The sequence below is a fragment of the Rattus norvegicus genome, chromosome 1, assembly GCF_036323735.1.
Source record: "Rattus norvegicus strain BN/NHsdMcwi chromosome 1, GRCr8, whole genome shotgun sequence".
In the NCBI taxonomy this organism is placed as follows: Eukaryota; Metazoa; Chordata; class Mammalia; order Rodentia; family Muridae; genus Rattus; species Rattus norvegicus.
In genome coordinates, this window is record NC_086019.1 from 14,959,768 (window position 1) to 14,972,555 (window position 12,788).

Sequence of the window (12,788 nt, forward strand, 5' to 3'; positions counted from 1 at the left end):
GAGAGAACCCCTGTCAGCAGAATCATAGACTTGCCTTCCCCTACTTTTCTCCAGAAGCAAAGCTCTGGCAAATTTCCACTCCCCTCTCAGACTGTGTCAGATTCGGCCTTCTTAGGAGTCTCCTCCTCCCTCGACGCTGAGTATCCTTCTCTCTGATTGGTCTGGCTTTCTTCACCCCAAATGCTCTGGATCAGACACTTACTCCAAGTCCTTCCCCAAAGCCATACTTTTTGTTTGTTTGTTCTTTTCTGTTTTCTGTTGTTTTGGATATTGATTGTCACTGAAGCGATGATTGATGAGGGTCTGATCTCTGCGTTCAATATACGTATATTGCAAGACAGCTCTGATTTGAATACTTAGAATACACAAATGTGCTTTGATGCCATCATTAAGTTGCACAACTCTTTTTAAAAATATTTTATTTGGGGTTGGGGATTTAGCTCAGTGGCTTGCCTAGAAAGCGCAAGGCCCTGGGTTCGGTCCCCAGCTCCGAAAAAAAGAAAAAAGAAAAAAATATTTTATTTATTTAATGTGTATGAGTACACTGTAGTTGTCTTCAGATACACCAGAATCTGTTACAGATGGTTGTGAGCCACCATGTGGTTGCTGGGAATTGAACTCAGGACCTCTGGAAGAGCACTCGGTGCTCTTAACCACTGAGCCATCTCTCCAGCCCGCACAACAACTCTTAATTGAAAATGAGGGAAAGACTGACCATTAGTCCAGCAGTCAACCAGAAGGGTAGGTTTACTTGAGTTCTTAGCATTTAAAATTTCCATCACATTATCTAGAAAAATACCTAAGGACAAGACTCATATTAAATTCACTAAATGAGTCACTTGGAAAATGTTGGCACATCTATGGGCTTTTAATTATCTTCAAGTTTGTTGGTGCTTGGAGACAATTTATATAAATCGACATTAACTGCTTAAAGAAGTTTTAGAAAATTCAAACGGATTTTGGCAAATTCACTATCTGTAAGTGGCGGCGTATGAAATCAGTTAGATTTCTTTCTCTTTTCCAATCTTGTTAAACCCAAAAACCTAATGAAAGGAGAGGCCAAATTAGACGCTGTATTTTGGGTTGATTTTCATTAAAGAAACACTTTTGCGTACTTACGAAGTATGATGTTTAAGCACAGTCGGTTTTTCCTGTGGGCTTCCTTGCAAGAGCAAAACTAAATTCTACCAGCTACATCATACCTGGCACAGTATTGGGCTGGGACTGATTTTATTCTAAATGCCTGTTCTTAGATCCCCTCGACCGAGATGAAGATGTGCTAGTTCTGGCCCTAGAGCCTGCTGTTCTTATTCTAATGACAAACGACTGGGATGGAAGAAGTGTGGACTCTTGGAGATGTTGGCCCGAGTTTCCTGATAGAGGGAGCAGATAGAATACACGCTTTTCTTTAATTCAGACACAATTATTTTAAGCACAAATCAAGTAATGACAGCAAAGGGCCTTCTGATTTTCTTTTTGTTTTTAACGTCAGGAGTATTGGCTTTAAAAATCAGCGATCTGAAAACAATGTTTTAGCTGCCGGATCCCGGTAGGGCACCTTCACTGGAGCGGCACATTACAGCCATCATCCTTATAATTAATGCTGGAACTGGAGTCCTCCCAAAGTCTTATGACCTTGAGTTCTAGAAAAAGGATTCCAAGAGATTTAATACTGTTCAGGGTAAACCATATTCAGACGTTACAATATGGCATGTCAGAGCCCCAGGCTGCTGTGAAATCCGGGATTCTGCTGTGACCCCAGCACCTCCCACCTTCCCAAGGAACACATGTGCCACTGCCACTCTGCTGGCCTGAAAAATGACCAGGTAGAAAACGTACTGGATCCTTTTGGCTTTTTGGTCGCAAACATCCAACCGTCTTCTCACATGGTTTTGTGAGCCAGTAAGCGCTTTTTCTTTTTTCCTTTTTTTTTTTTTTTTTTGGTGTTGTTTTAGAAACAACTACCCATATTACTGTATTATCCTTTTGGAGAGTAGCAAAACAGTCCTATTTTATTCCAAATATCCATCCAGCTTCTGTTTCCTCTTTTCCTCTATAATGCCCAGCAGTCTTGTGTTGGGGGAGGTTACAGTTATAAAGATCGAACCTATGCTCGGTGAATCCACAAGCGTTCTCCTACCGAGCTGCTCCTTCAGTTCGAAGTCCGAGGCCTTAGCTACCTATTGCAGTTAAAAATGTGTTCTCAGACCATTTCCAGATCATTGTAAGAACTTCCGGAAGCAGTGACATTTTACGAAGACATTTTGAGATAATTTTATTGCGTGTGTATGGCTGCCCGGCCCCGTGCACATCTGTACACCATGTGCACACCTGGTACCCCATAGTCTGGAGAGGGCATCAGCTTCCCCAGAACTGGAGTTACAGATGGTCGTGAGCGAGCTGCCATACCGGTTCTGGGAATCAGATTTGCGTCTCTGGGGGAGTAGGCAACTTCTCTTAACTCTCTGGAGCCCTCTCTCCAGAATGCCTGGCTGGCCTTCTTCATGGGGTTTGTCAACCCAGACAAGCACAGCTCTCACCTTAAAGGAGTAAGTGGCCTGGGCACAAATACCACACACGCCAAATTTCAGTGCGATATCAGCTTTATGAAGGTTTTTAAATTAAATTATGATTCCCATTGTGGGGCAAGGGCATGTGTCCTATAGAGAAGGCAAAGGACGATCTTGTAGAGATGGTTTCCTTTGGCTACCTTTAAATGTGGTGTGAGGATCAAGACCCAGGTAGCCAGGCTTGTACTGTTGTGAGGCTCTTGGTGAAATTGTTATAGGTAACAGAACAAAGATGTGTTTGTTTCTCCCCTTACCCCTCCCCCCACCCCCCCCCAAAATGCATTGGTAGGTGAGTGAGGCAAACCGAGGCTATCTCTTCTAGCCTCACATGCTATCTGGTGACATTCGTAGCCTTCGGGTTGGCAAAAGAGGACGCTTTATACATTCCAAAAAGACTTACTGAATTGTGACACTGGGCTGTAGGTTCCATGTACAGGTGGGTGATACGGCTACTTAGAGCTCCAGAAATAGCCCAAGAAAACACTGTAGCTCTCCTCAGTCAACTCTAGAGAATGTTGACACAGCTATGGCCCCCACCGCCACCTTGCAGTCTCAGCTCACAGATGAAACATGTGACAAAGAAAATCCTTTATGAGGGACAGACATTAGTGGTAAGTGCCAGGTGCTGCTTCTAGTCTAACTGGTGACTTTTTTTCACTCAGACTCTACCCTGGGTTTATTAAGACTTTGTGTATCTGCCGAGTCTGGCCAGAATCCCAGGCCGAAGCTGGGGGAAGGCAAGTGTAGACAGGCTACCTCTCTGTTCTGAGCTACTGAAGGCTACTCCTGTGTCTGGGGTTAGAGGATAACTCACAAGGCCCTGTGCTGACTGTCCACTGTCCTGCCAAAGCTAACTTCCCTCCTTTCCCTCTTCGTCCCTATTCTTAACCACAGTCATCTACAATTCTTTCTTCAGGAAGTAGAAGCCAAACTTTCTTCCTTGGATGTCAAATTCCCCGAAGCCCCTACTTCCTGGGTATCATCAACCCATCACCCCCTCTTCCCTTTTTTACAGTATTGCTTTTCTACTTACAGGACCTTATTATAATAATTTACAGTTTTTATTTGCTGTCTATGCACATGTCATAACATAGGCTCTGGGGACTAGGGTCTTTTCCATTTGCTGTGGGAATCTCCTTTCCGTGCGACAGTGCTTAAGAACTGTTTGCTGAATTAATAGGTACTCGGAGTAGGGATATTACGCCCTGATAATCATACCTGCTGCTACAATTTGCTTCTTTGGCAATAGTTTCTCTTATGTGTCTGTAAACTTTTATTTACTCTTCTTTCAGAGGGGCATAATTTGAGGTTTTTTTTTTTCTTTTTTCTTTTTTTCGGAGCTGAGGACCGAACCCAGGGCCTTGCGCTTTCTAGGCAAGCGCTCTACCACTGAGCTAAATCCCAAACCCAATTTGAGATTTTTATACCATATGAGGGCACAATAGGACCTATGGGTGCGTAAGGTATGACTTCCTCATTTAAAGACCCTAAAGCCTAGAAGGGAAGGGGCAATGTATATTAATGAACACAGAGCTGATAACGGTGACCTGGGAATAGAAGTCAACTGCCATGAGAAACAGGACCTGAGGGTACAGAGACACCACTGTAATACTGACATTCACCATAGCACAGGGCTGGTAGATGCATATGCCTGTGCGTGTAGCCAAGAGAGAAGGCTTTGTGCAACTGAGGATTGGAGGTCAACCTCAAAGGGGCAGATGACACTTTGCTTGTGGTTCCGAAGGCTGGGATATCCAAGATCTGATAAGAGGCTTCTAGCTAGAGTAAGTGATCCAAAGGCAGAGAGACGGACAGGGGAAGTACCTGCTACCGTAATTCCTCTCCAGCACAGTGGTGTTAGTCTGTGAGAGTGAAGCACTCTCGAGTAAAGCACCCATGCATCTCTTAGCGTTCCCAGCTCCAGGACCACCAGAGTGGCAGTTAGGTTGCAGCTTGAGTTTGGTGGGAGCATTTAAACCATAGCAGAGGTCCAGAGAGAAATGAAGTTACAATGTATTTGCTGAGTACCTGACAGTTACTTTTCTAGAGTAAAACCACTTTTAATTATGACACTTTGTGTCAAGTAAAATTAATTAGACATATCATCCTTTTTATAAACCTGAGAGTTAAATTAGTTTGACTGATTTTGTTTTGGCCTGAGGGGGTATCAGAAAGGTCCCAGCCAACGACAGTGGAAGGACCCCACTAGGAGTGTCTTGCATTCTTAAAGGGAAAGAAATGCACACAGCTTTGTGGTGTTTTGGTAAAAATGTATCTAAAATGAGTTTTTTTTTTTTTTTAAAAAAAAAAAAACAAGTTCCTTCCCGACTTTTAGTAATGAATCCAACTGGTTATGGTTTATGTGTGAATTCTAACAGCAGTGGGTATGTGAGGGGGTATTGTTTTGCACACCCTCCTTATGGAGGCTCTGTGGAAGGTCTGCCCTAGCACAGTGCCCAAGCAGACAGAGGACTGGAAAGTATTTGGCCAGATTGGAATTTGAATTCCTAAGAGATTCCTGTGCAGCTTTCTAGACATCGCAAATAGTAAGCTATGTGGAAAGTCTGTCTGGTGACCAGCAGCTGCTTGACCGCCCTAATGTGTTCTCTCAATAACCATTAGTCACCCTTTATAGAAACAAAAGGGTTGGTCTTATGGAAGTTGCAACTTGCCGGTCATAAGGCTCTGCTTCGTCTTAGAAGGACTGGAATAATAATGCACTGAGAGGGGAGGTAACGAGAATCTGGAGACTAGACTCGGTGTCATTCCTCTGTTCGGTAGAACCTTCCGAGTCGTCCTGGAATATTACCAGTTTCCTCCCTCTGCCGGAGGTAAGACTACATTTCCGGTCTTCCTTGAAGTTTTATCTAGTTATCTAGCTTGTTTCATCCAACAACACTGGAGTGGATGGAGCTGCTGTAACTTCTGTGCGGAAGAGTCAGTGTGAGAAACTCTACATTCTCCAAGTACCCGGTGAGGTGGACCCTGTCTGCCTCGACTGTAAATGGGGACGCAGACCAGATCGGTAGCTCTCCTTGGCCGTGTGAGGGGAGTAGAATTACTCTCTGCCTCTGAGATTTCAAAAGTGTTAAGCCGCTGAGAATCTGGGACTACCTGTAGCTATTGTATGTATCCTAGTTCATGGTGACTGCTCAAGTAAGTTTAGAAGCAGTAACCTCAGGAAGAAGAAATTCCGCAAGAGCGCCCAGAGAGAAATGAACTTTGAAAATAGCTCTTGAAAACTTACTGTAACGGATTATTTTTCATGACGTGGGGTGTGTGTGTGTGTGTGTGTGTGTGTGTGTGTGTTGTATGCACGCACTGCATATGTACATATGGAGGCCAGAGGAGAATGCCAGGTGTCTTTCTCTATCAGTGTTCACCTAATTCTTTGAGAGAGGATCTCTGACTGAACTTGAAGCTAAGCACGCATACATGGTTGTATGTGCATGCATGTGTGTTCTCTCATGTAGAAAGTGCTCTTACCTATTGAGCATGCCCCTCCCCCCTTCCCTGTCCCTTATGTTTTGAGACAGTCTTCCTCTGAAGCCGGAGCTCACTGATGGAGTGTACTAGCTGACCAGTGAGTGCTTAGGGACCCTTCTGTCTGCTTCCTTGTACTAGGATTACAGGGGCGTGTGTGTGTGTGTGTGTGTGTGTGTGTGTGTGTGTGTGTGTGTGTGTGTGTGTGCTTTTTATATTTGTACCAGGGATACACTCACAGCTCATACCTCCTCCTTGCAGTAGATTCTGTTGCCATTTCTAAGTTAAATTCAAGAGATGGTTAGATGGCGGTCTTGTTTATGACCTCGCTCTTTCCTTCTAAAAAATTGGTTTACTGGAAATATTTGTGCTTGTTCCTTATGCTAAAGAACTTCTTTTCCCTCGTGAAAGGAAAGAAGGGAAATTTCGTAGTTGGGCAAGCAGAGGCCTCAACAGTGATCCCTATCTAAGCAGCCCTTCAGGAACAGTAGCTCAGTTTTAACCTTCATTTCTATTTCAGGAGCCGGTGCTAAGCGCAGGCCTGCTGTTACACTTAGGATCTTGTTTCTGTCTTGTGGTTGCCGGTGTAACTGGACTGTAAATGACGTAGTACCGTGTTGCAGTTAACTTGCTCTCGTCGTTGTGGTAGAAGAGCCTTTGTTTATCCACGGTGCTTTGATCTACTCTTGTCTCATTCTGCACTCAGTACATCCAGTTTTAATGAACAAAGCCATGGTTTTAGAAGCCAAGGGCTATTGCAAACTGATAAAGGAAATGCTCCTAAATGTCCTCTAGAGTCGGAATAAGTGGCAGTGGAATTTTGTCAGTTTACTTCATTTCAGAAGCTGGATAAGAGATTAAAAAAAGAAAAGTCGTTGTGGTGAAAATTTAAAAATGGCACTACCGGTTCCCGTACGTCACCGCTCCACGCTGGCCTCCTGGTACTATCCGACCTGGGCAGTCGCTCCCTGGCATTAGTTCTGGCACCGCAGGACTAACATTATATAGAACTAACATTAATTTATCTCCGTGGTGGCTGGTTCCAGTGTGGCACCACGCCATGTTAGCCTAGCTGTCTTCTGGCCCCAGCGATCTCTCCGCTTCCATTGCTAGTCACCCTGGCCAGTCCTAGCTAGCCGGGAACTCTGGTCCCAGCTACCCTGTAAAAACCAGGACTCAACAAACTGTAACCCAACAATCAGATTGATGTGTTAAATTCTCAATCCACAATACATCCACAGAATAAATTCACTGCCAATTAATATAGAAACTGCCCACCTAGACAAGATAAAATTGACCTGGATCAGAATCCTCCTCCTCCTCCTCCTCCTCTTCCTCCTCTTCTTCCTCCTCATCTTCCTCTTCCTCTTCTTCCTCCTCTTCCTCTTCCTCTTCCTCCTCCTCCCCTTCTTCTTCCTCTTCCTCCTCCTCCTCCTCTTCCTCCTCCTCCTCCATCTCCCTCTTCCTCCCCTGGCTCCTCCTCCCTCCTTCCTAAACTCCCTCTCCCCACCCCCCAACTCCCCATCCCCTGCCTGCCTTCCTTCTCATCCAATGATAGGCTTTGCCTTATCCTGGGCCCGCCTTGCTGCCTAGTGACATCATCCTACAGAAGGTCACCTGCCAATTCCTAAGCTTATGCCACTTCTTTTAGTCTCAGGCACAATACCCTGTTGCATTTTTTTCTGTGAGCGTTCGTTGGACCTCAGTGCACACATTTCTCTGCCATGAATGTCATGATAGGAAGAGCTTGGCCTGTCTTTCACACTGGGAGGGACTAAAGTTCTCACAGTCATTAACCTTTTGTCCTTTTCCATGAGTGGGTGGTCGCTCTAGAAGTATTTGGGACTTTTAAGATGCAACACGTGCCAATCATTTTGGCTCTGTTTAATATTACTGGCCATTTCTCCAGAGAATGAGAAGTAATGTCACTCTTAACAATGGGCTAGTCCAAGAGTCCATACTTCCTCGAGAAAAAATGTTACGTTTCAAATATTATCAATACATAAAACAAAAATTAAAGTTTTCTTCCTTTCTTTTTCCTCCTTTTCTTCCTCCTCTTTCTCTTCCTCTCCTCCCTCCTCTTCCTCTTCCTCCTCCTCCTTCCTTTTTTTTTTCATGGCTTATCTGTGTGATCCCTGGCCTTGAAGGTTTGTTCTCACTCTGAATGCTGGGATTGCAGGTGTGTGCCACCATCCAGACTCTTCACAGGCTTAATTAGTGGGTCCAGAAAAGAAGATTGTAAACGAGAGGGTCTAGTAAAGGCTCTGGCTTCTGTCTTAATTTTCCCTTACTTGTCAAGTTCTGAGACCGTAGGTTGGTAGCCGTGGGTAGCGGTAATGGTTTACAGTGGTTTTATCTAGCAAGCCTTAGGAGGCTCGGTGTTACCGAGCTGGTTGGAACAGCTTATTTCCGGGGCTATGGGAGAGCGAATTTAGTAGCAAAGCTTAAGTGGCCAACCCACTGGGCTGGGCAGAAGTATGGAATGTCAAACTATGGAATTGAGTCTTAACAGCTTTTAACCTTCCCAGAAGGTGGGCCTTAAAAAGAAAGACAAATCCGATGGTTAAGAATCCCAGTAACCCGCAGAGAAGCCCATTTAGAAACTACCCTTCAGGTCTCTTGTAACACCCTCTCAGGGGAACAGGATCCAGACCATTCGTATTTACCGTAAGTCAGTGATAACCAGTGGGGAGTTGTTAAAAACATTTCTGTCTGTGGGGCTGGCGTATGAGTGAAGCTGCACTTATACATACGTGACGAACAAGTGTGGAAGTAAATGTGATTTTAAACACTGTTTGGCTCTTGGGAGCTTCAGGCACGTGAAGTCCGCTCTTCAGAACGTGTTACGTGCGGTTGCCAGCCTATAGCTGACTGACTCTGTTGCTTAGCCAGCCTATAGCTGACTGACTCTGTTGCTTAGCTCCCTCGTGCTGTTCATTTCCCACTTACCTTGACACTTTCAGAGACCTTCAGGACTGTCATCATGACATGTGTTTTGTTAATTCCGATGTTCAGTACTGAATTAGAAACTTCCTCCATCCATTCCACCGTGATAAGGAATGAGGACTTTTATACTCTGTTTGAAAACTGGCACTGAGGAAAGGCATTAGTTCGGTGTTATGCCTTTAGGTGTATGGTTTTAAAAAACTCCGTAAAGAGAAAACTTTTAGAACAGCTCTTTTTTTTTTTTTTCTTCTGCTTTAGAAAGTTGGGTTTTAAGGGAACCACATCATGACTCCTTCTGCCTGGAAGTTGCTCCTTTCCTGAGTCTGGCCAGTGGCAGAAAAGGTCCTGGTGCTTTGAGAAGCCCCCACTGCCTTTCCCACCCACTAGCCCAGATGCCTACAATCCTCCCTACAGCAGTTTCCCTTTGAGAGCACAGCCTGTGGCCCCAGCCGCCTGCTAAGCACATGGACCCTGCTGCTGCCACATATTCCTCTGTGGTCTGGCAGATGTCTCAGGCTAGCACGCAGCTTCTCCTGAATGATCCCACAACAAAATCGATATTAAAATTAAATTGCAGGCCGAGTGATACGGCACCTGCTTGGCATCTCCAGGTCTGTGTGCTTCATTTCCAGCGTCCCGGGCTCTTCCCTTTTCTTCCCCTCCTGTCTCCTTCCCGTCCTCCAGCCCCGTTTCCCTGTAAAGTAAGGGTGATCCCAGAGGATCTCCCATATCACTTCTCCTCAGTCCTAGAAGCAAGCAAGGCTTGGCCATCACTTGTATTTTGGGTTTTGAAAGCTGTTACAATATAATCAGGAGTTCCTCTGAGAACAATTATAGTTCAGTAACTAAGGCCCTGGGGTAAAATTCTGAGTTCACCCTTCCTTGCCTAGCATCCTGAACATGAGTTTTGGTTATGCCAGCCTTCAGTTTCCACGAACAGCGTTGCTGACAAGGGTTTGCCGTATAGTAATGTGGTGCACTCCGGAGATCCGTCTGAAGTGCATTAAAGTGATATTTAGCGCCTTAATAATCCTTACACATTTGTATCACCATTTTGAAATTCCGTTTTCCTTAGGATAATATTACTGGAAACGTTAACGTGAACTCAAGAAGTCCTGCCTTCTAATGACGTCTTACCCCCCACTGCCTGTCTCCCCTGCAGAATGTGACAAGCTGAGGCGCGATGGCTGCCGAAGTTCTCAGTACTATTCTCAGGGACCCACCTTTGCAGCCAGCTCCAGCCCAGGCGATGACTATCAAGAGGAAGATGCAGAAACAGACCGAAAGGTGAGGCCAAGCTCAGCACCCACATCTGCATTGCACCCCGTTGCAGAGGAAAGCTGATAGACTCAGAATAAATCCTTCATTCTCGTTAAGTACTGTCTGTCATGCCAGGGGTTAATTTTCTGGTTTTGACAAAAGTACCCTGACGCTGTGATCTTATCCTGATGGGGAACTGGTTGGCAGAGCCCATCAGAAACTCTCAGTACTGTCTCATCAATTTTTCCTCCAATGTAAAATCATTCTTTTTATTAAAAAAGAAAAAAAGGGGGTGAGTTCAGGATCCAAGAAATACACAACGACAATATGGCATATATGTGTATGTTTTGAGTAGCAGACATGTCTTTCAAACACATTTTGTTTTTCATATGACGAGGGGCTCAGTCATCTCTTAAAGGGCTCTGCTGTAGTCAGACTTACCTCAGCAGTAGTGAGGTAGGCCAAAGTCGGCTGCTTCTGAGTGGGAGAGTTCTCCATAGAGGGTAGTCTGAGGGATTACATACCTGGCACGGAGCTCTGGTGAGCGTCCTCTTGACGGTCACATCTTGGTGGATGTATCGAGAGGAATAATGTGACAGAGAACAGTCCATATCTCATGCACAGGATGCAACAGTTGCTGGTGAGTCCAACAAGAGCTACCTTAGTTCCTTTCAGGAGCACACCCCGAAATTGTCCTCTTAGGCCTGCTTGCAAACATGGGCCACAGAAGCGTAAACCATATATATTCAAACCCCCAGCAAAACAGTAAAAGCTACTATTATTTCAAAAGTGGTTTGTGATCCCTGTAAGTAATGCTTTTGCCTAGTTTTTCTCCTACTCGACAATTCAGTTGGTGACTTTGTGTACCTTTGGGCTCCGTTTTCTCACGCTACCCCTTGTAATACGCACAGACGACATCGCAGTGAACACTTCCTCAATTCTAAACACACACAGAAGGATAAAAGTGTGTGGAGATCTTATTCTCATTTTGTTAAGTGATGTGGCCAGGGTAGAATTAATTAAACAAAATAAGGTTTGGGAAATTGAGTTTGACTCAGAAAGCACATTTTTAAAGATCTATTTTTTTTTATTGTTTTACTTTGTCTGCAGGTGTGTGTGGTGTGTGTGGGGGGGTGGAGCGTGTGGTGTGTGTGGCTGGAGTGTGTGGTGTGTGTGGCTGGAGTGTGTGGTGTGTGTGGCTGGAGTGTGTGGAATGTGTGTGCTGGTCCATAACATGCCAGTGCCTCAGGCCAGACGAGCGAGTCAGATTTCCATGCTTTCCTCCTTACCTGAGTTTTTATCACAGAATAGTTTTGTGTTTCCTTAAGGATGTGTTTACACAGTAGGCTCGTCTTTTTGCTAAGTAAGATGGCTGTTATATACTGTTATATAATGGCACAGCCGCCATTTCAAAATGGGTCTGCTCTGGAATATCAAAAGCTGCGATCCTTTATCGGCATGAAAGAGGAGAATGAAGAAGCCGTGGTTAAGAATACATTGAGGTGGACCCCGGCCTTCCACTGATCACCACAGGAGGGAAAGCCAATCATGGGCCCAGAATAGCCTAGGAATGAGCCAGGAATGGTGTCTAAGGGTGGCATGTCAGGGTCAGGTGTGAGGATCCAAATGTGGGTCCTTGCCAACAGCTTGGCTTTATCATGGCGGTTCTCCAAGATCTTTAGTAGAACGGATCCTGCTGTCCAAATTCTCCTTGGCTGCCTACTCCCTCTGACAGTGCAGGAAGATTTGATTGCACTTTCACCCCTGGACCAGGAACACAGACCTAAGCCCTCAACCCGACATGTTTTCTTTCCTTTCCTTTCTAAAAATGTAATGCCTGTGTGTGTGTGTGTGTGTGTGTGTGAGGTGTGTGTGTGTGTGAGGGGTGTGTGTGTGTGTGTGTGTGTGAGGTGTGTGTATTTGTGTGTGTGCGTATTTGTGGGGGGGTGAGTGTGTGGGGGTGTGTGTGTGCGTGTGTATTTGGGTGTGTGTGTGCGTGTGTGTCTGTGGGTGTGTGTGTAGTTGGGTGTGTGTGTATTTGGGTGTCTGTGTGTATGAGTGTGTGTGTGTGTGTGAGGTGTGTGTATTTGTGTGTGTGTGCGTATTTGTGTGTGTGTGTGAGGTGTGTGTGTGAGGTATGTGTGTGTGTGAGGTTGTGTATTTGTGTGTGTGTGTATTTGTGTGTGGGGGTGAGTATGTGTGGGTGTGTGTGTGTGCATGTGTGTGTATTTGGGTGTGTGTGCGCGTGTGTCTGTGCGTGTGTGTGGGTGTGTGTATTTGGGTGTCTGCGTGTATGAGTGTGTGTGCGTGTGTGTGCGTGTGTGTGCGTGTATGTGTATTTGGGTGTGTGTGTGCGCGTGTGTCTGTGGGTGTGTGTGTAGTTGGGTGTGTGTGTATTTGGGTGTCTGCGTGTATGAGTGTGTGTGTGGGTGTGTGTGCGTGTGTGTGTATTTGGGTGTGTGTGTATTTGGGTGTCTGCGTGTATGAGTGTGTGTGCGTGTGTGTGGGTGTGTGTGTGTATGTGTGTAG

The 12,788-nt window shown here is 45.3% G+C and overlaps 1 protein-coding gene across 12 annotated transcripts in view; it reads left to right on the forward strand.

Moving 5' to 3' along the window:
- Positions 1-12,788, forward strand: part of Nhsl1 (NHS-like 1) — a 232,454-nt gene that overhangs the window by 183,894 nt on the left and 35,772 nt on the right. For 11 of the 12 annotated variants that reach the window (XM_017589823.3, XM_017589824.3, XM_063262308.1 and 8 more), the window contains exon 3: positions 10,162-10,286. In XM_017589823.3, coding sequence (XP_017445312.1) covers positions 10,162-10,286 — 125 coding nt within the window. Of the gene's footprint in view, positions 1-4,898; positions 5,402-10,161; positions 10,287-12,788 lie in introns of those variants that run through there. The other variant, XM_039098789.2, reaches the window with a different exon arrangement.